The following is a 26,814-nucleotide window of genomic DNA, read 5'->3' as shown; positions in this document are numbered from 1 at the left end:
AAACGATGCAGAACTATGCAAAATATTGGTATACGCTGCTGCAGCAGATGTCAGATGATAACCATGCAAGTACGAATCGTTTACGAATTTCCGGAGGAATCGTTAGTGAATTCGCGGAGGAATTATCCCTATGCTGCCGAGAAATCGTTCCCGGATTGCCAAAATTATTCCCATTTTGCTGCACTGCCCAATATCACATATTTGTAACATTTGCATTTTAGTTGATTTTGTAAATCATTTGTCAATCCTCCCCACAAACTCAATCCTTTTCAGCTTACCACAGATAAGCAAGATAGTAAAGCCTATTTTACTGTTGTGGGATTAGACGCTATTAATTGAGCTTCCTGTTCGATTCACAGGCTTTCTGCACAATGAACAAAAATGCGAGGGTTGCAAATATGCGATCATGGGCAGTAGGAGTTGTTCCAGGATTTCCAGAGGATTCGTTCCAAAATTGCCGAAGATATCTTTCCAGATTGCCATAGGATTCGTTCGTGGATTGTCAGAGGAATCGTTTCTTGCCGAAAGAAACGTTTCTGATTTGTTTTTCTGATCGTTCAAAAATTGCCGAAGAATCATTAGCGGACTGACGGAGGAATCGTTCCCGGATTGCTGGAGGAATCGTTCGCGGATTGCGAATGAAATCATTTCCGGTTTGGTGGAGAAATCGTTCCCGGAATGCCCGAGAAATCGTTACCGGATTGCAGAAAGAGTCGTTCGTAAATTGCCGGAGAAATCGTCCCCGATTGCTTGAGGAAGTGCTCCCGGATTTCTGGGGGAATTGTTCCTGAATTGCCGAAGGAATCGTTCGGGGATTACCGGAGCAGTCATATAAGTAACATATTTGAAGTTTTTATGAAATGCTACGTCAAATGGCGTCATCTCCCACACGACTCCTCCGGCATTCCTTCAACGAACAAGCAATTTGCGTTCCTCCGACAATTCACAAACCATTCATCCGGAAATTTGAGTAATCCACGGGAAATTTTGAGAAAGATTCCGCTGACAATGCCTGAACGATTCCTCTGGATAATTACGAACGATCCCTTCACCAATTTGAGACTGTATCCTCTGGTAATGCGGATGCATATTTTCCGATAATTTGCAAACGATTCCACCGATAATCCGGGAGCGATTCCTTCGGCATTCCTTCAGTAATTCATGAACAATTCCTCCAGTAATCCGCAAACCATTCTTGCGCCAATTTTAGACCGATGCCTCCGGAAATTCACGAATCATTCCTCCGGTAATCCGCTAATGACTCCTCCGGCAATTCGAGAAGAATTCCTCTGGAGTTTGTAAGCGGTTCTCCTGCGAGAAAGATTTCTCCGGCAATTCGAAAATGATACTTTTGGAAATCTTCGATCAATTCCTCCTGCAATTCGAGAACGATTCCATAAACCATTCAAGAACGATTCCTTCCCCAATCTGCGAGCGATTTCAACGGAAATTCAGTATACAAACTATTCCTGCGGCAATTTACGACAGATTCATCTGGGAATTAGGGAACGATTCTTTCTGCAATCCGCGAACGGTTGCTCCGGCACTTAGGGAATGATTCCTCCGGCATTCCGCTAAAGATTCTTTCGGAAATTTGAGAAACATTCCTCCCCGAGCAGCACAAGTCAGACAAAAATGGTTGCAGCAACTTGATTGTGACTGAATCCAGTCACATATGAGTTGCAGTAATCTATGTGGAATATGTGTGCTGCTAGGGTCCGTCTATTCGGAAGAGATTCCTTCGCTCCACAAACGATTCCTTCTGTAATCCACTAACGATTCCTCCGGAAATTCACAACCGATTCCTCTAGCAAATAAGATTCTCACGTCTGGATGTGTAAAGGCCCGATCAGTTTTGAGGTTATTGACAGAAGAAAAACTAACATGAGCTCGGTGGTCTAGTGGCTACCGCTTCTGCCTCATAAGCAGGAGGTCGTGGGTTCAATTCCAGGCTTGTCCCTTTCCTAGTTTGTATTTCTATCTTAGTTTTTTTATGTGTTTCACGTTCTACCAAAACGATTTCTACTGTTATAACCTCCCACACAATCCCAAAACCTCCCGTGGCACCTATGAGAGGTCGTCGAGTCCTCTGCATCTGGACAGACCTCGACTATCGGAGAGTACATTGCTTCCATCCAAGAGATAGTGATTAGTCCCAAATTAATATCTTTGGTGACGGATGAAAGTGATGCTACTCTCATACAATAGTCTTGGCTTGTACCACCAACGAGTTTGAGTGAATTGCTCAATGCTAATGCTAATCTTCAAAACGTTGCTATTAGGAAAACTTTTTCAACCATTTTTTGACCATGTTGACCCTAAAACAATGGCCATTTCGTCCAAATAAAAAAAATATTAAAAATATTATTTTTGGGCGAAAAAATCCGAGGGGGGGGGAGATATAATTGTTTTTAAATATTTGTAACTGCCTTATGTATTTTTTAAATTTGAATTTTAAGTTTCAATAACGATTTTTTCAAGTCATTTTTTTTTCAGTTTATATTTTTTTATCCCCCCATTTCATCTCAGAAATTTTTTTTCTAAAACGAACGATTTCGGAATTACTGCTTTTCCAAAACTTTGATATCCTCACGCCAAAACACTTATGCTGGTACCGAACACGTTGCAAAGTTTCAGTGATATCTAAAATACTAAAGTTTTGTCATTCACTAATATGGCTCCCCTACCCGACCAGTTAGTCATAGCAAAATTTCATCACAATTATATCAATATGTGTTCCGAATAACAAAACTTGCAATAATGTTGTTATAAATTCTCTGTCAAAGATGGAGGAAAGCAAATTTCGTGATCGTTTCAATAACATTTTTCCCAAATATGACATTTGCTATAGTATTGCTATAGAATGATCTTTTCAATAACTTAACTAATGGTACATGTTTTATAACAACCGCTGTTATAAAAAAATGCTGTAACAGAATAACAAGTTCTGTTATAAATCTGTTACTATCTACTGATCGGGTATTTATTTCGCACCCACTTCATAGCCTTGTTGATATTTTCGGGAGATTGGATCTCGTCCTCTTTTCATAACAATTCAGTCTCGAATCTTCGACTCCCCCTTTTGGATGTATTCTCAAATATTTCACAAGCATTGACCGTTTTTCCATTCAAGGCGTATTGGCGATACTCCAACCTCTTTTGACAAATGCAGTCCTATCACGTCATTCAGTATTTTATCCGTCTGACTGTCTACATCACATGTGCATCGATAATGTCCCAGGGAATGTACGTTGCATATGACGTTTGTACGTGGGCCATACGCCGTCCCTTCTCGTAGTTCTAGCGGGGCAATGAGGTGGATATTGATCCCCAATAAGATCATCGGAGCAGATGTCTCTGTCTCTGTCAATCATATTCAGCTTCTGAGCAGGGAGATCCATCCTGGGCACGGCGTGAGCCTCGAGCACCTTGTATCCTGCCTGACTTGTATCGATTCAACGTGTCTCGAGCGGATGTTTCAAGTAACGCCTTTTTCGATTGACTCTCCGTACGTTCGTCTAGCTCTTTTGCAATGGTTCTGCTAGTTCATCTGCACCCAACGCTTCCGCGAGTTCGCTGTCCATCATGATAGTTGATGATGATATTTCGTCAATTAATGCTAGGGAACTGACCTTTCTATTGCTATTTTACAACGTTACTGGAACTATTCTGAATCGCACTACCCGACCCGACCAGAGATGGTTGTTGCACGCCTTTTGTATCCTCCAGAACGTTTCTGGTAAAAAGCGTTATATTTTCTTGGCATCCATCTACCTTGTACTGCATCCTTGCGTGACACTATTGTTCTCTGTGATCATCCTACAGACAAGGCGGCCATAGATTCAGCCCTTTTAACCGTCTCCCATTGCTCTTCTATACTTTGCATCAGAAGCTCCTGACAGTTTCTCCTAAAATGCCCGGACTTCTGGTGAATGAATTATTCTAGTTCAGATAACGGGACGTTAGGCATAACGGACGGTAAGGAAAATGTACGATAGGCATAATGGATCTAAGGGATAAACAAAATTTTCCATTTTTTATATCATACGAGGTTCCTTGGAATTGTACAATTCCCAAAAATATAATTTCTTAGAAATGACATGAAACCTAGACCAACATTTGAAAAGGGCGTAACAGCCAAAATTTATTTCTTCTGATTATTCGTCTACATATATAGCAATATATGTGGATAAAGAATAAGAAGGAATAAATTTTATCTATAAACCAACATTTCGAGATGACTGAAACTAACATTTCGTCAAAAGTTCATGAAAATATGATTTGACCCAAAATGCCATTTTCTCGATAATGACATTTTCCCGAAAATAATATTTGGCCGAAAATAACATTTTACCCAAATATGACATTTCGCCGAACATAATATTTTTCAAAAAAAAAAAATCATTACCTTCGTTTCCCTGATATCAATATGAAAAATCCAAAATGGCCAATCACAAAATAAGGGACCACATATACTTACGCCTTATACTAGAGATGGTCGGGGGGTTCGGGTCGGATTCGGGTTTAAAAAATTAGAACAATGTCGGGTTCGGGTCGGGTACGGGTTTGTGAGTTGATAAAATGTCGGGTCTGGGTCGGGTACGAGTTTAAAAAATAAAGTATTGCATATTTTTTTATTCGTTTCTGGCTTGTTCGTTGTTCGGGCATATACCCTTTTAGGTGTAAAGAGAAATATAAATTATCTAGTTTGAGTTTTCCGCCAAAAAAATAAGTTCGGGTCCAACTCGGGTTTAAGACTGCAAAAATTGTCGGGTACGGGTCGGGTTCGGGTTTAGTAAGATTTTTCATTCCGGGTTCGGGTCGGATCCGGGTTTGAAAGGAATTTCTGAGTCGGGTTCGGGTCGGGTTCGGTTTTACAAAATGTGAAACCCGACCATCTCTACCTTATACCGAGTAAGCTCTTCAACCATCGACTGCAACTAAACATGCTACTGATATTTGCCTTTCGGGGAATCGTTTCTTTGGGAGACATGATTTACGGGTAAATTATCGTTCAATTGTGCTCTTTTACTCAAGGTCCGTTATGCTTAACATTCTGTATGCCCACATCGTCCATTATTTATGTCCAATGCTTTTAGTTCTCGGAACTTTGACCAACACGTTTGACTACGTTTCGGCTTCCTCGATTGAACGACTATTTTCTTCATAATGGCTTCGTTTTCGGTTTCTGCCTATTCTAACGTAGCTTTCGGAACCATCTCGGCAAAACACTCCATGAAGACGTCAAAAACCTTACCGACTCGCCGTTTGGAAGTCGCCCACTTTATGGCAATACGACAACTGCTGGCCCAACTCCTCCACGAACTCCTCTCTAACTGAATGGCCAATTCTAAGCTCTCACTCTCGAGTCGCTTCTATTGTTGAATCAGATGCGCCAGGGAGTATCACTATCGCTATCGCCAGAAGAGGAAGTCAGTTGCGGACCGTATCGTTGGTAAGTCCATAAGACACAATCGCTTGGTCGTATTGCGCCCCGATAAACATAGGCCCATGATCGGCGGTATCACTGAACCGTGAAAGTCGTCTTGGGCAAATTTTCTGATTGTAAAGTTACGCAAAAATGATCCCAACGATGTTCTTGTTATTATTTTAGCATTTTTGATGAATCCTTTAAGTGACTTCATTTAAGTGTTCACTTCTAAACATTTGGAACCAGATAGCTAAACTATCCACAAACTGCATACAAGTTTGTTCCTCGTTTGAGAGGTAGATCGAATTATGTTCTACGCAGCAGAAATCTAAAACTTTTAAGCTGTTCAGATATTGTCCATTTTACCATAATAATTATCAGGCGGTAACAAAACTTGCTTGATAAGTAAACGGTTTGACAGTTCATTAAGTAGATTTGGCTACACTCTGGTCTTGTGAACACAACTAAATCGTCGATCTTTTCATCCATCTCGAAAATTTAACTTATTTCCTACCGTAATTTCTCTATCAATTTCTTCTTATAGCCTATTCCCCTTCGCTCTAAATCTAGGGCGTTGCTTTACTTTTGTTCCTCGATTGCAGAGCATTCCATTCTACAAGTTCTCGTAGTTTCCTGGGTAGTCGGGTTTCGTAGAATCTATCGACGGTACACTAGCACTCCTCTTCACTTCTTCCCGAACGTGAATGGGTTTTCTAATCGACACCGACTCCAAGCATTTGACAGTGTAGGGATGTTGGGCCGTTACCTTCGATTGGCACTGGTTCCGGTTGATTTTTGGGTTTCGGTTGGTGGAGTTTTGGTTTCCTTGGATGGTTTGGGGTTCCTTCTTCGGTTTTCTTGCCTTTGCCAAATGATCCGAACGCACTTTTACACAGCCAAACTACATTTTATTCTCTCACAATACACAACATTTATTAATTTTCATTACACTACACATTTTAGACATTTAACACTTAACATTTATTTCTTCTTACAGACTAGACATTTAGGTTTGTGCTATTCGGTACGGCGATCCATTTTAAACTAATTAATGATGGTGGATTTCTCGGGTGATGGGTTCGTGCTGCTGTATCATCCCTTCGCTAGTTACGTAGCCAGTGACCGACCTCAAAAAGGGGTGGGGAACTTGTTGGTGCGTTCCTCAACATTCTCCCCCACCCTGAAATTTGTAGAATTTCTGAAAAGAAAGAAAAGAACCTCTCGGAACACGGGTGGACGACATGGCAACGCAATGTAACTCAACTTTGGTTCTCTTCGTCTGGCGGTTGATTAGCTGGTGGTAGTAGGCATACTTTCTCCACAGGACGCTTTAGGTATCCAGTGGCGGTTTTGACGGACACCACCCTAACGACTCCATCGCTGCCAGGATGTACTTCCATTATGTGCCCAAGTTTCCATTGGGCAGGAGGAGAATTTTCGTCCTTCAGGACCACGAGCTACCCAACGGTGATCTCAACTGGTGGTTTCCAACGCTTTGTCCGGCTCTGTAGTAGCGACAAGTACTGTAGTAGCGACAAAATACCTGTACCCTTTGTTGAATCACCTGAAATTGGGTCAATCGATTCGTTGGGAGGTGTAGAATATCCGGATCTGGTAGCTTGCGGAGCGATGTTCCAATTAAAAAATGGCCAGGTGTAAGTGGTTCGAAGTCATTCGGATCGTCCGACATCTCCGTAATAGGCCTGGAATTCAGACAAGCCTCCACCTGCACCAGAAGAGTGTTGAAGTCCTCGATCGTCGCAGGGTTATCACCGATAACTTTCAGGATGTGGATTTTTGCTGATCGCACTGCTGTCTCCCATAGGCCACAAAAATGGGGAGCAGCAGGGGATTGAAGTGCCATTGTATGCCATCCTGAGCACTGTCTTGGCTGACCCTGTCCTGGTGATGCTTACTGCGAAGTAGATCGAACAACTGCTGCAATTGATTTCTTGCTCCAACGAAATTTGTGCCATTGTCTGAATACACATCAGAACAATAGCCTCTTCTTCCAATGAATCTTCGGAATGCCTGGATGAAACGATTGGTCGAAAGGTCGGATACTAATTCCAGGTGAACCGCTTTTGTGCACATGCAGACGAAGAGTGCAACATATCCTTTCACTGCGGGTCTCCGGCGTTCTGGGAGGATATGGACGGGGCCGAAATAATCGACGCCGGTCTTGGAAAATGGCCTTACGACTGTGACTCTTACCACAGGCAGCTCTCCTATGAATTGCTGCACCGCGGTGGGCTCACTCGAAAGCAGCGTTGGCAATTATGGACAACGTTTCTTGCCACACTGCGCCCCCTAGAGGCCAGTACTTCTGCCGGATTGTTGCCAATAGCAATTGCGGCCCTGCGTGGAGTAGGCGCTGGTGATTGTGTTGGATTAGCAATCTGGTGAACAAATGACGAGCAGGTAAGACCATGGGGTTTTTGGCATTATCCGACTCCTGTGAGTGACCCAATCTCCCGCCGACTCGGATTACATTGTCCCTTGACAACTTTGGATTGAACCATCGTAGTGATGAGCTCTTTGGTATTGGTTTCTTCAGAGAAAGAGATTTCCATTCGCTCGAGAATTCTTCCTGTTGAAGTTTGCGTATGATAGTGATTTCGGCTTCACCTAACTCCTTCACTGTTAGAAAACCGGTCGGCTTCGGATCCTCCTTCCGCAGTATTCGAGTCAAACGCTGCCAGATTGCTGTTCGCCTCAGCACATCTGTGTACGAAGGGAACTTGGAAATGTACCAGCCCACAAAACCTTCGGGCTTTTCATTAGCACCTGGGAGGGAGAAACAGATACGAAAAATGTGTGTGTCAAGCCGAGCCGAAATCTAGCTGTCAGTGTGAGCCGAAAACGAAACTCTCGGCAAGCAAATTTTAGAAGGCAATATATCAACAATAACACGCAAACATGAATTTAGTCTTTTCAGGTGGCGCCTACGTTGATTGTTCTTTCTTGTTGAAAATTTACTTGTTGCATGACGACAGTATATAATTAATTTGATGTGTAGTATCGAGAGCTCCCTCCCAGATTAGCACAATGTGCTGTTGAACGAAACTCTGCTTCAACATCTTGTGCAACGGGAGTTGCTGATGAACTTGGCCATTCTTCTCTCATCTTCTTGAGCCATGGTGGGCCTTCCCACCATAGTGTGCAGGTATGGATTTGATCGGGTCCAATACCTCGGGATATTAGGTCCGCCGGATTGTCCACTCCGGCAACATGGTTCCATGAATATTTCTCGGTTATTCGTTGGATCTTGGCTACACGATTGCCAACGAATGTTGTCCACATTGAAGGATTTCCCTTAATCCATTGGAGAGCGCAAGTTGAGTCGGACCAAAAGAACACCTCCATTGGAACCTGGATCGACTCTAGGATTTTCTCTGCCAACTGCGCGGAAAGCAATGCTCCGCTTAGCTCCAGCCGGGGAATTGATTGGCGCCTCAACGGTGCCACCTTGGATTTTGATGTCAATAAAGCAGCCCAAACTTCTCCTTTGTGATTCTCGCTCCGGATGTACGCACATGTTCCATATGCACGCTCTGAGGCATCCGAGAAGATATGCAAATGAACCTTCGCTGATTCTGGTAAAACAACGCAACGTTGAATGATCAACTCGTTCAGTCAGGGTAGCTGATGGTGAAAAGCCTGCCATTCAGCCAGCAGCTTCAGGGGTAAAAGGCTGATCGCAGCCTAATCGGTTTCCTTCCTCATCTTCTTGCGTCCAAAGTAATTGCATGAACAGCTTCGCTCGCAAGATGACCGCTCCGATCAAACCAAGTGGATCGAATAATGAGGCTATTATCGAGAGTACCTTCCGTTTTGACAGATCCTCGTCAAAATTTGGAATACCGACCTTAAAGCGGAATTTGATACGATCGGTTCCTGGTAACCAAACCAAACCTAGGGTTTTCACGGATGGGTCGGGGTCTAGCGACACTTCTTCGGTATTGGCGATCGCTAGATTTTCCTTGGGAATGCCTTCCAACACTTTTGGACAATTCGACGCCCATTTCCTCAACGAAAATCCACCTTTGGATAGCATCGAATCAAGTTGGGTCCTCAGCTCCATAGCTTCCTCTTCGGTGTTCGTACCAGTCAGGACGTCATCCATATACACGTCCTTCTTGACAGCCCTTGCCGCCATAGGGAATTGGAGTTGCTCATCTTCAGCTAGTTGCTGCAGCGTGCGCGTAGCTAGATAGGGAGCAGGTTTGGTACCGTAAGTAACAGTGGTTAGCTCATACCATTGGATATCGGATTGTTCATCTGTCCGCCACAAGATAGTTTGGAGAGGAATGTCGTCTTGACAGATGAGAATTTGGCGGAACATTTTCTCAACATCGGCAACCAACATAATGCGAACCATACGACAACGTAGGATGATTGCTCGTAGATCGTCCTGGATTACTGGCCCTACCAGCAAGGCATCGTTGAGAGACGTTCCTGAACGTGTTTTGGATGATGCATCGAATACAACTCTAACCTTAGTCGTTGTGCTGTCCTGTTTGACAACTGGATGGTGTGGAAGGAAACACCTTTGGACGGAATCCTCTTTCCCTGTATCAACCACCTTGCGCATGTTCCCATGTTGTGAACTGCTTATACTGGTCGGGTAGGTCTGGATCCCTATCCAGTCTACGTTGCAACCATAAAAGTCGTCGAAGCGCAATGTCCCTTGAGTCGCCCAATTCGACCAATTTGTCTTGGTTCCTTGGATACGACACGCGGTGTACCGTCCATTTTCGGATCTCCGCACGGTTCGTTTGAAATGCTCCTCGCATCTCTCCTCTTTTGGGAAAAGTTGCTCAAAAACCGATTGAGCAGCTCCTCGAAACCGGTAGCCATTGCTTTGTAGCAGGATTTTTGGACTACAGCACTGGCATCGTTGACCACACCATAAACAATCCAGCCAAAAACAGACTCATTCAAGGTCGGGAACCCATTTCCCAACGATATCTTTTTGGATTTGATGAGATCGAAGAAATGTTGGATACCAATCACCAGATCGACAGAAGCTAATTCGAAGAAGGATGGATCTGCCAGTTCTACACCTTTGGGTATTTTCCAATCTGCACGTCGGACACTTGTAGTTGGAAGATTCGACGTAACGGTCGATGGTTTTCGGGAAGGCATCTTCGGCGTTTCTCTTTTCTCGGAAGGTTTCAACGGAAGGGATCCAAGAATCTTGATCCTGGTTTGCAGAAAGTCGATCAAATCCTTCACCTTATCCTGCTCCTTTGTAGCAGAATTCTCCTCCCAACAGCGCCTTGTGGTTGGGTCCAATCGGGAGCACATGATTTCCACCAACAGCAAGTCTTTGTAATCTGCTGGCTGGACGATTTGATCCAAAGTTTGGATTACACGTTCGAACTTCTCCAGCAACGATTGAAGTTCGGAAGCAGACTCCTTCCCGAGAGACGGTAATTTGAATAGCGTTTGCACCTGACGTCTTTTCAGCAACTTGCTGTCGTTGTACCGATTCATAAGTGTCTTCCAGGCTACTTGGTAGTTGATATTGGTGATGGCTAGTGGATCTATCAGCGACTTGGCTTCCCCCGCCAAGCAGCCCTTCAGATAATGGAACTTTTCGACATCAGGTAAGTCCGCTTTCAGGTGAATCAACGAAGTGTACAGGTCACGAAAACTTAGCCATTCGTCGATGTTTCCATCGAAGGTTTGCAGCTTAATCTGCGGTAGACGCACGTGTTCCGCCACATCATGCATCCCAGAGCCCTGTGCTCGATCGGAAGTGGCCTGTCTAGGTTGCTCTAGCTGCTTCAGTCGATCCAAAATCCTCGCCTTGTAGTCGTAATAGCGGTTACCATACTCTGCACGCTCCTTGCTACAGCTTTCATCTCCATCGGGATAATCATCATGGGTCTCGATTGCATTCAGCGCCTCGTTGATGTTTTCCCAGAGCCCGTCAAAGTTCTCCATTCGAACAGTCAGTTGATTCGCTGTGGTTTCTGCATTGATTTGATCAACGAAAGTACAGATTTCGTTGAAGAGACACTGATGAGACTTCGCCTTGGTTAACAGGATTTTCATCGACGGCAGCTTAGGCATGGTCACGAATTTCACTTGCACCACAGACACAAAGAAATAAAGACTTCGGTGTAATAACTGCGATTCGTCCTAGCTTCGACAGGACATAAACTGTAGAGTTTTTATTTACCTTCGGAAACAATTCGGTGCGCTGCTCTACAGCTATGCCGAATGAATGCTGATGTCAATCAAATCGTCCTCAATTAACGTTTAGTATCGGTTGACTAATCCAACTTCAACTCGATTCCCAAAATTTTCGTCCAAATTTGCAATGCCAGATCGATAATTCGAAAGGAAAACTTCAATGTAGTATCAACGGCTGAGTCCAGCTTCGGCTGGACATATACCAGTTCTCACTAACCTCACAAACAATTATTTGCTCCAAAATATCCAAACGGCAAAAATTAAAAAGTTCAAACTTTTTCAAAATGTGCGTAGTGCGTTTTACACCGGCTACCCCTCGCACATATGTTCCACAAAATTTCGAGAGACGTCGTAGGTACATTTAGCCAGTCAGTCGTGCGCATTCATAACAGATTCGGAAACAAAACAATCGGTGTAGTGAACTGTCGATCCTTGCTTCGGCAAGAACATATACTGAGTGCAGTGCAATATAATTATTTACCTTCGAAAAAGGAATCTCGTACGGCTGCACTCTTCAGGGTAGTGGTGTTGTACGGGTGAAGTGAGTTGGTAGTGTCGATACGCTAAGCTAATGCGATTGTGCTTCGGTGATTGATGACCAGGGACCATTAATCAATTCCAGTGATGTGTCGTCGGTTCGGGATGGATGCCAGTGTAGTGTCTCGGTTGTGTGCGTGTCCACTCGATTCGCACAGGTGATGGGATCGATGTTTGTTTACGTTCGCCGGGCAAGTTGATCGTCGAATTTTCGCGTGTGAAAATGAAGATTTTTTGTAGTAGAGATCCAGAATCCTAGCTTCGGCAGGACATATTCTATTCGGGTATATTTACCTGGACCGACCAGGGCACCTTGCCCATGGGTTGGTGATGAAAAACGTCGGAATCTGGATTCTTACGGCAGTACGTAAACAGCTGATTGATGACGACGATCGTGACGGGTTCTCACACAAAGTGGTGATGATGATCCAATTTGCGATCGGCTGCGGGCTTTGGCGATGGCGAATATTTGTATTCGAGTGGAAAGGTGAGTGGCGCAATGGTGATTTATGGCGTTTTAGTGCTTCGGATAAGTGCGATTCTCAATGGCGATGATTGAATCCTTAAAGTGCGGGTTTTTTGGCTGCCGAATGTCTCCAGACACCCGGTTCGATGGACCAAATGTAGGGATGTTGGGCCGTTACCTTCGATTGGCACTGGTTCCGGTTGATTTTTGGGTTTCGGTTGGTGGGGTTTTGGTTTCCTTGGATGGTTTGGGGTTCCTTCTTCGGTTTTCTTGCCTTTGCCAAATGATCCGAACGCACTTTTACACAGCCAAACTACATTTTATTCTCTCACAATACACAACATTTATTAATTTTCATTACACTACACATTTTAGACATTTAACACTTAACATTTATTTCTTCTTACAGACTAGACATTTAGGTTTGTGCTATTCGGTACGGCGATCCATTTTAAACTAATTAATGATGGTGGATTTCTCGGGTGATGGGTTCGTGCTGCTGTATCATCCCTTCGCCAGTTACGTAGCCAGTGATCGACCTCAAAAAGGGGTGGGGAACTTGTTGGTGCGTTCCTCAACAGACAGTATTACGATACTGATCGAGTGTCTCAGTTAAAGCGCGTAACAATTACGTATTACTATTTTTCTTGTAGTACTCTTCGTTACGCTCTTCCTGCATAACTTCCCAGCGATCTGACTTTTTGACGATCTCGTCCCGTTTGATTTCCCGGATATTTACCCGTGGAATTGTAGAATATTCTTATCAAATTTGAAAAGAATTTTCCGTCGAAAGTCGAAGAAATTTCCTAACAAAACAGCAAATTTGAAAAAAAAAAATTGGAGTTCTTCGTGGAAAGTGGAGATTTTGGGGAATTTCCAGAATTTTTTTTCGAAAAATGGCCCGTGGAAATTCGGAAAAGCTTCTTCACTCTCCTCCTAATTTTGGAAGAAATTCCCTTCGAAATTCGGTTGGGAATCCCGTGGAGATTCGGCAGACAGAATTTTATTGAGGGCGGATATTTTCTCTCAATAAAATTGAACTTCTCGGCCCATATGTGACCTCTCATAGCCACAGTAACATCCTACTTATTGCGGGTATTCAACTAAGGCAGAGGAAAAACCACTTACATGCAAACGTCCCATCTAAGAGAATTGTGATCGTTCCATTCCACAATACCAACATTTCTTTAGCGGGCATGGACCAACGCAAAGGATGAAATTGTTAAATGTGGGTGTCTCATCACGCAGAATTGTGATGAATGGGATCCCTAATAACAGCATTCTTACGAGCATCCCACCAACGCAGAGGAAGAAACTCTTGAATGCAGACGTCCCACTACGCAGAATACGCAGTGATCATTCCGATCCACAATAACACCATTCTACTTTCGGGCGTCCCACCAGTACAGAGGATAAAAATCGTGAATTCGGGACTCCCACCTAGCAGAATAGTAATCCAGGCAACCCATGATAATATCTAATCCATAATTCTTGCTGGCGTTCAACCAACGTAGGGGAGGAAATTATCCAAGGTTGGCGTCCCAGCACGCGGAATTGCGATCACGAGTATGCAGGCATATCACAAAAGCATAGGAAGGAACTCTTGAATGTGGGCATCTTACCACGCAGAATTATGATCCATTCAATCCACAATAACAACATTCTTGCGGGTGTCTCACCAACGCAGAAAAAGACACTTTTGAGTGCGTACGTCTCACCACGCATAATTGTTCTCCATACACAGTTACACCAATCAAACTCTCTATATTAAACTCCTTCATCATCGCACTCTTAAACGAGACTTGTAAAGACGATTATTCTTTTTCTTTGTTTTGACTTTTAATTCCAATTGTTTCATCAAGTGCGCGTAGACTTTTAATATGGCTATTGAAGTGTTCCCAGTTAGTGAAAGTGTAATTTTTTACTCAAAAAGCTGCTAGATGGTTCTGGCAATTCGTTACAGCAATTGTCTGGATGCAGATGAAGTTACATCGTTCCATGTTGCATTGTTTCTAATGTGGAAATCTCGTCTTAGATCGCACCAATACATTTTCAAATGCCAGTTAAAAAACTTCAAAACGAATCTTTCAAAGCATTACGACAAAATCTAATGGAAATATTGCTTCTCAACTGTAAATCACCGAATCCAAATGGTCATAGACATTTTCTGTCACAGTACCGTTTAATATCACTACACTTAGATTCAAATAACAGTGTGAATGGGTCTTGTCTACTGACGATAAATCAAATTACTGTGATGAAAAAGAATATTCTGAAAATTCAGTTTGGTCGAAGGGGCCCAGGTCCAACAGTCTTCGGGCCCCGTAAATGTTCGAAAAAGTTTAATTTTGGTACATAAGTTTGTGTGTGGGGTCAGGGGCTCAATCAGTTGAAGAAGGGAGGGAATGTAAGTGTGTGGTTATTGCTGCTACTAGAGACCGAGAATACCTCTGTATCTCCACAATAACCACGAGAAGATAGTTGTGATAGTTGGGTGAAGAAAATAGAAACATAGAGTGGAATTCATCATGGAAAGTGCTGTATCACATGCAACTTCTATTTAACTAATTATTACGGATATTATTATATGCAACAGTATCAGTATTTTCTTATCTGATCGTTTTAAATAGGTTCCTGGTTACCATTATTATAGATCAGATTCGCCGCCATATTTATGTTGAATTGTGACGATATTGATGGCTTAAACAAAAAATGCTAGTAAGAACTCATATTTAACAACTTAAGAACAATACGCAATCAAGCATTTCCTGCTCGTTCAGATGGATTTTTGCTAACATCTTTTCTAAATGTGGCAAAATGTTTACAGATGCATTTTGAACAAAAATGTTTTCTCCAAACTGTTAACTGTAATATACTTTTTGTTCAAATATTTATCGAGTATACAAAAATAATTGCATTGTGGTTCATCATGCATGGGAGGTTCACATGTCCAAAATGCAGCTCTCATTTAGAGTGATAACATTGATGAGCCATAACAATGTATGACGCACCCAACAATTGATGGTTAAGTTTCAATTTTATACTAAATCATGGCACCAACAAAATTGAAAAACTTCCACAAAAACTTGAAAATGTATGCAAAGGTTATGCGATACAACAAATTACGTTATTCGTTTTTGCTTCATTTTCCATGTAGGAGGAATGACGGCTTTGGCAGGTTTTGTTCTATTATTGTCAGGGGGATTTTTTATGACTGATTATGCTCAAATTTGGCCTAAACATTCTTTGCATATCAAAGAATATTGTGGCTAAATTTCATAAAATTTGGTCGACAAAAACCCCCCTGACAATAATAGAACAAAACCTGCCAAAGCCGTCTTTTCCCCTAGTTCATCCTTTAAAAAAAAAAAAATTGGAACAAATGTAAAGCTCGAAACGGATTTATTTCGAACTTCACATTCATAAACAGGAATAACAATGTCAGCACTCATAACAAATGATATTCAATCATTTTAAATCGTATGTGAATATGTACGTTATGTTAATTGCCTATTTCCGGGGATTAAACCACCCGACTTGGACGTTAATTTACAATGTTATGAAAACTCATGTGAATATGTACGTTATGTGGAAGATATTGATTTGGAAAATGTATTGGAGGTAACCACTTTCCCTTCGATGGGACTCGAACCCACAGGTTCACAGTACTGTAGGGTCATGGGTTCCAGTCCCATCGAAGGGAAAGTAGTTACCTCCAATACATTTTCCAAATCAATATCTTCCCCATAACGTACATATTCACATGAGTTTTCATAACATTGTAAATTAACGTCCAAGTCGGGTGGTTTAATCCCCGGAAATAGGCAATTAACTTTAATTGAACCAATTTAAATCGTAAAAGCTTTATTCGGTTCACAAAAACTATGCAGTCAAGTCTAAGTCAGTAGTTTTGATTTGTCTAAATTATCGTTATAATCACGAACACAATTTTCTCCGAAATTGATAGCTCAAACTGATTTAGACGAATTAATATGCAAAGAAAGTTAACTTAATGAATGGCCGAAAAAACACTTCCGTTCACAATCGTGGGATACTTTGTTCTCTTTGGATAAAAAAAATTATCGGTTTGACTCAAATCCCGAACAGATTCACATTCCGAACACTCGTTACATGGAGATCTACCTTAAATATTTCGTCATTATTGCACGAACAAACGATTTTTGTTGGCAGGCGTACAGATCAAGGACATCATAATTGGCCAACTATGAGATAACGTTGAAATTTTTCATTTTAGAGCATTTAATGTGGTGTTCGAAATTTGAGACTATTTTTATTAGGTGTGTTCGACATTTGAGACAAGGTTTGGCAGAAAAAAACATTAAGTATTAAGTATTGAAAGTTACAATCAATAAAATATGATTATCAATCACTTATATGAAAGTTCTGTTCTGTCGCTACTCGATGGGAACAATTGATTTATTAATATTTTTTACTTCATTTGCCATAAAGACCTGCTCCGAAGTGAAAAATGTGCTTAAGTGTTCCTAATATGTGTCAAATAGGTATTTAAAAAGATCTCAACTCGTCTGTTATCATCAATGATCAACTTCAGATTGAAAGCGGTTGAATTATCCATCTTCAAAAAATTTCTCTTCCATTTTTGGATCGTTGCCGTACAAAAAAAAACACTTTATATAATTTTTTGGGGACAAAAACTCCAGTCAGAAATATTCCAGTATTGCACCATAAACAAAACTCTCCACCTTAAACAACGACCATATGGTTTAACTTCGCCCAGGCTGCTGATTGTAAATTTGAAAAATTCCCCTCGTGACACGACCTTGCAGTTTACCGTCAGGTCGCCGGTTAACAGCCAAGTGCGAAAAAACTGCACAACCCGTTTCCGCCGCCCCCACGATGCCATTCACACCACAGGCACAGTCACAAACACAGGTTGACGAACCAACAGCACCCGCCCGCACCCGTCCTTGTAGGGAGAAACCGAGCCTTTGGAAAGGAAGTGTAGCGGAAAATAATTACAACGAGTGTCGTTTGTATTTCTTTTCCAGTTGCTCCGGCGTCTTTTTTTTCCTGTCGTCTCGACGTCGTCGTCGTCGTCGTCAACACGTCAGGAGGTTTCCTCCCTGGAGAATCCCCCACCCCGGAGCTCCGGTGTGTCTCCGGTGGGAGGGCCGACCGGGAGGAGACGGAAGGTAGTTCCGCTTCCCGAGTTTTGCATGCATGTACGAATTTGTTATTTTATTTAATTACATGTGCATTCCTAATTTGACTGAAATGCGAAAATGGGGAAAAGGTGTCAACACGGATGTTGCACACGGCAGGAGGGAAAACATAAACGAAATGAGCAGCAGCCGGGAAATGAATTGGGTGCACTTAAATTATGATTCCCGCTCTGGAGCGGGACATTTTTCACTCTTGATGAAATTACCCAACCAGAAGTAATAATTGAACGAAAAGAATTGTGAATTTAATATTTCAGTGCCGGGGATTTCTCTCGTTCTTGTTCAGCCACGCTGTTTCTTCACATGAATTCACCGAGAAGAAAACAAGATTTATTATATTTTTCATTGTAATACTGGAAAATCTCACAAATAAAAAAAAAAACAGAACTGGGGAATCAGAAGTGAACAAAAGGAAACAGGGAAATCCTTCCATTCAGCGCACTGTCGAATGTGTATCAAGCTCGCGTTTGTATGGGAGGACGCGGCAATGCAGAAACCTGGAAAACGTAAAATCGACTTTCGCGTTTTTCGCACAGCATCATTCACTTTCTCATCGCTGCTGCACGGTGGCCGATGGATGAAATGGTTCAAATCGATGACCAACTTATTTAAATCTGCTCCGACATTTGCTTTTGGCTTTGAACACCAATCTCCTAAGCATCATAATTAGAAGATTTTTAAATTCTATTCATAAAGCCCCACTGTGTGACAGTTTGCATGCCTGTTTTTGTGCACCACTCGTCATCCATTCATATGACTCCCCACGTACCTGCTGCTGCATTGGACGCCAGGCAGTCGGAGATACCAACGGGTAGTCCCAATGCGGGAAGATGTTTGCTGCAATACTTCAAATTTGAATAGAGACCCGTTACCGGTCGGCAGTGACGAAAAAAAATAAGTTAAGGAAGGGAACCGTGCGGAATGTGGATCCCTTCCGTTGATGTACACTAAGAAAACACAAACACCGGGTCTGTTTTGTTTGCTATTAACGATTTTTTTTGCTGCGTCCTATTTTTGTCGGTAGTCTTTCTTTGCTTTCCGAAATGACTCGCAGTGCAGCAGCAGACGACCCACAAAGGAAACATGGATCCTTAAAGTTCCCGGCCCTCCTTTCGGATGGTCGCGAACCAATTTAAGTCGCGCCCGGCGCTCTTGAAGCGCAAATTCTTTCAAATAGACCTAAACTTTAAGGATCGGACTTTCTTTCTTTCTTTTTTGCTGGCTGGCTCTCATCTCGTTTACCAGTGCCGATGCGGCAATGGTGGCTTGTCGCACTTTTTGTGGGAGATTTTCTATTATGTTTGCCAGAGGAGCTGAAGACGAAAGACCTTTTGGTCCTCAGCCGTCGAAGGACAAAGTTTAAAGTACGTGCAGTTAAACTTAAGCAATTTCTCTTTTCTTCCATTCACGAGGTTGGTACTTGTTTGCGAGGATGTTTTTTCGGAGTATGCAGATTTTCGGAATGTGACCAACACAGAACTTAGCCCTGTGAGTGCAAACTTGTTACCATGTGTGAGTATGCAAGGCAAAGTCGTCAAGTGTTTCACTAATTCACTAATATTAAAAATGAATTCCAGTGATACGATTCGAATTTCAGATTCAAATTTATTCTAATTTGCAGAGAAAATTCATTCGAATTTTCTAAGAAAAATCATTCGAATGTCCAGAGGAAATTCATTCGAATTTCCAGAGGAAACTCATTCGAATTTCCAGAGGAAATTCATTCGAATTTCCAGAGGAAATTCATTCGAATTTCCAGAGGAAATTCATTCGAATTTCCAGAGGAAATTCATTCGAATTTCCAGAGGAAATTCATTCGAATTTCCAGAGGAAATTCATTCGAATTCCAGAGGAAATTCATTCGAATTCCAGAGGAAATTCATTCAATTTCAGAGGAAATTCATTCAATTTCCAGAGGAAATTCATTCGAATTTCCAGAGGAAATTCATTCGAATTTCAGAGGAAATTCATTCGAATTTCCAGAGGAAATTCATTCAATTTCCAGAGGAAATTCATTCGAATTTCCAGAGGAAATTCATTCGAATTTCCAGAGGAAATTCATTCGAATTTCCAGAGGAAATTCATTCGAATTCATGCGAATTTCCAGTGGAAATTCATTCGACTTATCAGAGGAAATTCATTCGAATTTCCAGAGGAAATTCATTCGATTTCCAGAGGAAATTCATTCGAATTTCCAGAGGAAATTCATTCGAATTTCCAGAGGAAATTCATTCGACTTCCAGAGGAAATTCATTCGATTTCCAGAGGAAATTCATTCGATTTCCAGAGGAAATTCATTCGACTTCCAGAGGAAATTCATTCGAATTTTCCAGAGGAAATTCATTCGAATTCCAGAGGAAATTCATTTCAATTTCAGAGGAAATTCATTCGAATTCAGAGGAAATTCATTCGAATTTCAGAGGAAATTCATTCGAATTTCCAGAGGAAATTCATTCGAATTTCCAGAGGAAATTCATTCGAATTTCCAGAGGAAATTCATTCGAATTTCCAGAGAAATTCATTCGAATTTCCAGAGGAAATTCATTCGAATTTCCAGAGGAAATTCATTCGAATTTCAGAGGAAATTCATTCGAATTCAGAGGAAATTCATTCGAATTTCCAGAGGAAATTCATTCGAATTTCCAGAGGAAATTCATCTCAATTTCCAGAGGAAATTCATTCGAATTTCCAGAGGAAATTCATTCGAATTCAGAGGAAATTCATTCGAATTTCCAGAGGAAATTCATTCGAATTCCAGAGGAAATTCATTCGAATTTCAGAGGAAATTCATTCGAATTTCCAGAGGAAATTCATTCGAATTTCCAGAGGAAATTCATTCGAATTTCAGAGGAAATTCATTCGAATTTCAGAGGAAATTCATTCGAATTTCAGAGGAAATTCATTCGATTTCCAGAGGAAATTCATTCGAATTCCAGAGGAAATTCATTCGATTTCCAGAGGAAATTCATTCGAATTTCAGAGGAAATTCATTCGAATTCAGAGGAAATTCATTCGATTTCCAGAGGAAATTCATTCGAATTTCCAGAGGAAATTCATTCGATTTCCAGAGGAAATTCATTCGATTTCCAGAGGAAATTCATTCGAATTTCCAGAGGAAATTCATTCAATTCAGAGGAAATTCATTCGATTTCCAGAGGAAATTCATTCAATTTCCAGAGGAAATTCATTCAATTTCCAGAGGAAATTCATTCGAATTCCAGAGGAAATTCATTCGAATTTCCAGAGGAAATTCATTCGAATTTCCAGAGGAAATTCATTCGATTTCAGAGGAAATTCATTCGAATTCCAGAGGAAATTCATTCCAATTCAGAGGAAATTCATCCAATTTCCAGAGGAAATTCATCCGAATTTCCAGAGGAAATTCATCCGATTTCCAGAGGAAATTCATCCGAATTTCCAGAGGAAATTCATCCGAATTTCCAGAGGAAATTCATCCGATTTCAGAGGAAATTCATCCGAATTCAGAGGAAATTCATCCGATTTCCAGAGGAAATTCATCCGATTTCCAGAGGAAATTCATCCGATTTCCAGAGGAAATTCATCCGATTTCCAGAGGAAATTCATCCGACTTCCAGAGGAAATTCATCCGAATTTCCAGAGGAAATTCATCCGATTTCAGAGGAAATTCATCCGATTTCCAGAGGAAATTCATCCGAATTTCCAGAGGAAATTCATCCGATTTCCAGAGGAAATTCATCCGATTTCCAGAGGAAATTCATCCGATTTCCAGAGGAAATTCATCCGATTTCCAGAGGAAATTCATCCGATTTCCAGAGGAAATTCATCCGATTTCAGAGGAAATTCATCCGAATTTCAGAGGAAATTCATCCGATTTCCAGAGGAAATTCATCCGAATTTCCAGAGGAAATTCATCCGATTCAGAGGAAATTCATCCGATTTCCAGAGGAAATTCATCCGAATTTCCAGAGGAAATTCATCCGATTTCCAGAGGAAATTCATCCGAATTCCAGAGGAAATTCATCCGAATTCCAGAGGAAATTCATCCGATTTCCAGAGGAAATTCATCCGAATTACCAGCGGGAATTTTCCGATGTTCCAGGGGAAATTCATCCGAATTCCAGAGGAAATTCATCCGATTTCCAGAGGAAATTCATCCGATTTCCAGAGGAAATTCATCCGATTTCCAGAGGAAATTCATCCGATTTCCAGAGGAAATTCATCCGATTTCCAGAGGAAATTCATCCGATTTCAGAGGAAATTCATCCGATTTCCAGAGGAAATTCATCCGATTTCCAGAGGAAATTCATCCGACTTCCAGAGGAAATTCATCCGATTCAGAGGAAATTCATCCGATTTCCAGAGGAAATTCATCCGATTTCCAGAGGAAATTCATCCGAATTCAGAGGAAATTCATCCGATTTCCAGAGGAAATTCATCCGAATTTCAGAGGAAATTCATCCGATTTCAGAGGAAATTCATCCGAATTTCCAGAGGAAATTCATCCGAATTTCCAGAGGAAATTCATCCGACTTCCAGAGGAAATTCATCCGAATTTCCAGAGGAAATTCATCCGAATTTCCAGAGGAAATTCATCCGAATTTCCAGAGGAAATTCATCCGAATTTGCAGAGGAAATTCATCCGAATTTGCAGAGGAAATTCATCCGAATTTCCAGAGGAAATTCATCCGAATTTCCAGAGGAAATTCATCCGAATTTCCAGAGGAAATTCATCCGAATTTCCAGTGGAAATTCATCCGAATTTCCAGAAGAAATTCATCCGAATTTCCAGAGGAAATTCATCCGAATTTCCAGAGGAAAATCATCCGAATTTCCAGAGGAAATTACAGAGGAAATTCATTCGAACTTCCACAGGAAATTTATGCAGAGAAAAATCATCAATTCATTACAGGGGAAATATATCCGAAATTCCCGACGAAACTTATTCGAATTTCCGGGAGAAATTCATCCGAATTTCCAGGGTAAATTCATTCGTGGCGGTAATTTCCAGGGGAAATTCATTCGAATTTCCAGGGGAAATTCATTCGAATTTCCAGGGGAAATTCATTCGAATTTCCAGGGGAAATTCATTCGAATTTCCAGGGGAAATTCATTCGAATTTCCAGGAAATTCATTCAATTTCAGGGAAATTCATTCAATTTCCAGGAAATTCATTCAATTTCAGGGAAATTCATTCAATTTCAGGGAAATTCATTCAATTTCAGGAAATTCATTCGAATTTCAGGGAAATTCATTCGAATTTCCAGGGAAATTCATTCGAATTCCAGGAAATTCATTCGATTTCCAGGAAATTCATTCAATTTCAGGGAAATTCATTCAATTCAGGGAAATTCATTCGAATTTCCAGGGAAATTCATTCAATTTCAGGAAATTCATTCGATTTCCAGGGAAATTCATTCGATTTCAGGGAAATTCATTCGAATTCCAGGAAATTCATTCGATTTCAGAGGAAATTCATTCAATTTCAGGGAAATTCATTCGAATTTCCAGGGAAAATCATTCGAATTTCCAGGGAAAATCATTCGATTTCAGGGAAATTCATTCAATTTCAGGAAATTCATTCGATTTCAGGGAAATTCATTCAATTTCAGGGAAATTCATTCGATTTCAGGGAAATTCATTCAATTTCAGGGAAATTCATTCGAATTTCAGGGAAATTCATTCGAATTCCAGGGAAATTCATTCGATTTCCAGGAAATTCATTCGAATTTCAGGAAATTCATTCCAATTTCAGGGAAATTCATTCGATTTCCAGGGAAATTCATTCGATTTCAGGGAAATTCATTCGATTTCAGGAAATTCATTCGAATTTCCAGGGAAATTCATTCGATTTCAGGAAATTCATTCGATTTCCAGGAAATTCATTCCAATTCCAGGAAATTCATTCGAATTTCAGGGAAATTCATTCGAATTTCCAGGGAAATTCATTCGAATTCCAGGAAATTCATTCGAATTCAGGGAAATTCATTCGAATTCCAGGAAATTCATTCGAATTTCAGGAAATTCATTCGAATTCAGAGGAAATTCATCCGAATTCCCAGAGGAAATTCATCCGAATTCCCAGAGGAAATTCATTCGAATTCCCAGAGGAAATTCATCCGAATTCCCAGAGGAAATTCATTCGAATTCCCAGAGGAATTCATTCGAATTCCCAGAGGAATTCATTCGAATTCCCAGAGGAATTCATTCGAATTCCCAGAGGAATTCATTCGAATTCCCAGAGGAATTCATTCGAATTCCCAGAGGAATTCATTCGAATTCCCAGAGGAATTCATTCGAATTCCCAGAGGAATTCATTCGAATTCCCAGAGGAATTCATTCGATTTCCGAGAGGAAATTCATTAAATTTCCAGAGGAAATTCATTCAATTTCCAGGGAAATTCATTCAATTTCCAGGGAAATTCATTCAATTTCCAGGGAAATTCATTCGAATTTCCAGGGGAAATTCATTCGAATTTCCAGGGGAAATTCATTCGAATTTCCAGAGGAAATTCATTCGAATTTCCAGAGGAAATTCATTCGAATTTCCAGAGGAAATTCATTCGAATTTCCAGTACAAAGTAGTGAAGGGCATTCCAAAAGATGAAAAGCGTTCCTCCATTCAAGATAAAAAAAGTCTTGCCGCCAATGAGTAAACCAATATTAGAGTGTAAAGGCAGTAGCCACCAGCAGCGACAGTCGGAAGCTGGGCGTCTGCTGGTGGATCGGAAACCATAACGAGGGGTGACACATATTAACACATCATAAGGAATATGTTATGCGAGGGTACGGCTCTGTTCCACCAAGAGCAGTCAGTAGTAAACGTCGCTCGGCCGGGCTGGCTGCTGCGGCAGCACCGGAAGCGGTCCTCCCTGGCTTGGCATTTTGAACTCACATTCCACCACCATGTTGGTTGGATACGGCGGCGGTGATGCCTGGAACATGTAGAACTAAGGATAGGTACGCAAGCAAGCAAGTGCTCTTTGAAACCTCGAGTCTTTTCATTGCCGGGTGCACTTGTTTCTGCCGCATCGTTGCCATTAGTCGTAGGAGGTAACAGCTGTGAAAGGTCGCCCATGTAGTGGAAATGTGTGCATTTGTACCTTAGGGCTTTCGGGACTTTACGGTTGACGATCAAGAGCAACCGAATGGGTGTCGGTTTTTTCCAGGGAGTTTCAATTCATGAAACTTTTACTTTGGGTGGAATAAAAGAAATTCTTAGTCTTATGGTGTGAATCGTTAATCTTGGCATATGCTCTGTGATCCTTTTCACAGTAAGTTCACTTAGAAGCGTAGGTTTCCCAGCTATTCTTGATAAGGTCAAACAAAAGTGTTCAATTCTACAGTTTTCAAAACCAGTTGAAAGTTGAAAGGCAGTTCCAAAGAAGTTGTATATCAAAGAAGTAGCACCATGGTTTCCTATATAATAAGGTGCTTCGAATTTTGCATAATACCAAAATCCATCCAACTTTCTCACCTTCGGTTCCAAACTTGAGTTATGCATATGAGTCCGTGCATTAGTGCCGAGAGGATAAAAGGCAACTGTTTTAATTAAATACAATTTGATTGCTAGTAAGTGAGTGTATTCTAATTAGTTGAGCTGCATGCACCTTCGCACTCGATTTTTCTGTAGATCAGAATCTCATCAGAAGTTTCTACCTGATCCACAATTGGTGCGGTGCCAATCGCAGGATTACAATCACATAATTGCTATCATAAAACAGTTTTCGTCCCTATCCCGATGACCACCAAAAGGGTCGCAAGGGTCAAAACGCAATTAAATCCCGTCCCTAACTATCGAAATCGAGATTGCGCTCACGAGCGAGTGTGTGATACGTACCACTAATTGTTATCGCTTATTCACACGCAAACATCCCTTCAAATTACGGTTTCGAGTCCCGTCTGGGAAGGGGTCCGCTTGACCAGCGGTCAGCAGCAGATTGATTCCACTTGATATCAAGTGTGGCGGTAATGTGATTATAGAGGTTTTTCCTATTCGGGTGCATAGTTCGCCGCCCTTCCGTTATTGAGTGAGTGACCGGGCGGGTGCGGTGTGTCACTCGTTCAACTGTCCGTTCACTACCGCACGGTAACGATCAGAACTGACCAGTCGGCAAGTACCGGTCCGCGTTAAGCTCTTTAAACTGGGATAGGCCTAGTTTTGATTTATGACTCCGGCCACCGATGGATGTTGATGATGGGAAAAGTGAGCATTCAGCAGTGGTGTGCGGCAGCACAGCATGTGGAGTGGAACGGACCGGGTTTACATTTTTCACACCGGATTTCGGGCTGGAGATGATATCCGAGGGAAAAAGGTAAACCAGAGGGAACATATGATTGTTCTAGTTAGCGTAGGAATCAAGCCACCGAAGACGGTGGCGTGGAATCGGAAGAGACTGCTTTATTTTTCGGGGATTGCTTACCGGCCGAACGGTGCAGTTCATATGTTCGGTAGGACATGGAAGACGCAACGGAGCAGGGATGAGAAAGGGTTGGCAAATTAATTAACATAATTTATGCCGTGACATGATTCCGGTGGGAAAATACCACTTGATGCTGTCTCCGGCATGTGTTCTGTGTTTGAGAAAATGTTCCAAAGCAGTGAAAGACGAGTTATATTTTTGGGTGGGAATTTATTCTTTTGTTTTACTCCGAAATTCGGATTAGACAAATATGCTTTATATGAATCCAAATTACGGTGCTTCTTGGCGGAAAATGCTGTTCTAGCGATACAGGAAATGTTAACCATATATGTTTAAATGGACGTTATATTATATTGATCATTCTTGAAAGGAGGCTTCCGAGCCTCTTGAAAGGAGGCTTCCGAAGCTCTTGAAAGGAGGCTTCCGAGCTTCTTGAAAGGAAATCGAAAAGTTTATATTGGAGTTGGAATATATCCGGCATTACGATTTTTCTTCTGAGGTACTCCCTGGGGCCAGTGAAAGAACCCCTAGGGGTACATGTATTCCAGTTTGAGAACCGTTTATCAACAT

The 26,814-nt window shown here is 41.5% G+C and overlaps 3 protein-coding genes across 3 annotated transcripts in view; all 3 read right to left on the bottom strand.

The window, feature by feature from the left end:
- LOC134203575 (protein jim lovell-like) overlaps positions 1 to 26,814 on the bottom strand; it is a gene marked incomplete at its 3' end in the record, with an annotated part of 49,970 nt that overhangs the window by 3,046 nt on the left and 20,110 nt on the right. The gene's annotated exons all lie outside the window — the stretch shown is intronic.
- On the bottom strand, positions 6,876 to 7,295 carry LOC134203574 (uncharacterized). Its single transcript, XM_062678440.1, has one exon. The coding sequence runs from the start codon at positions 7,293 to 7,295 to the stop codon at positions 6,876 to 6,878; it is 420 nt and encodes a 139-aa protein (XP_062534424.1).
- Positions 7,850 to 10,025, bottom strand: LOC134203573 (uncharacterized). The gene is made up of 2 exons (XM_062678438.1): positions 8,479 to 10,025; positions 7,850 to 8,218 (listed from the first exon to the last, which is right to left on the bottom strand). Exon 1 carries the CDS (start codon positions 10,023 to 10,025, stop codon positions 9,099 to 9,101), a length of 927 nt encoding a protein of 308 aa, XP_062534422.1. The 3' UTR covers positions 7,850 to 8,218; positions 8,479 to 9,098.

This window comes from Armigeres subalbatus, unplaced genomic scaffold, assembly GCF_024139115.2.
Source record: "Armigeres subalbatus isolate Guangzhou_Male unplaced genomic scaffold, GZ_Asu_2 Contig1975, whole genome shotgun sequence".
NCBI lineage: Eukaryota > Metazoa > Arthropoda > Insecta > Diptera > Culicidae > Armigeres > Armigeres subalbatus.
Note: the sequence above shows the minus strand (reverse complement) of the source record. Positions and strands in the feature narration are given on the sequence as shown.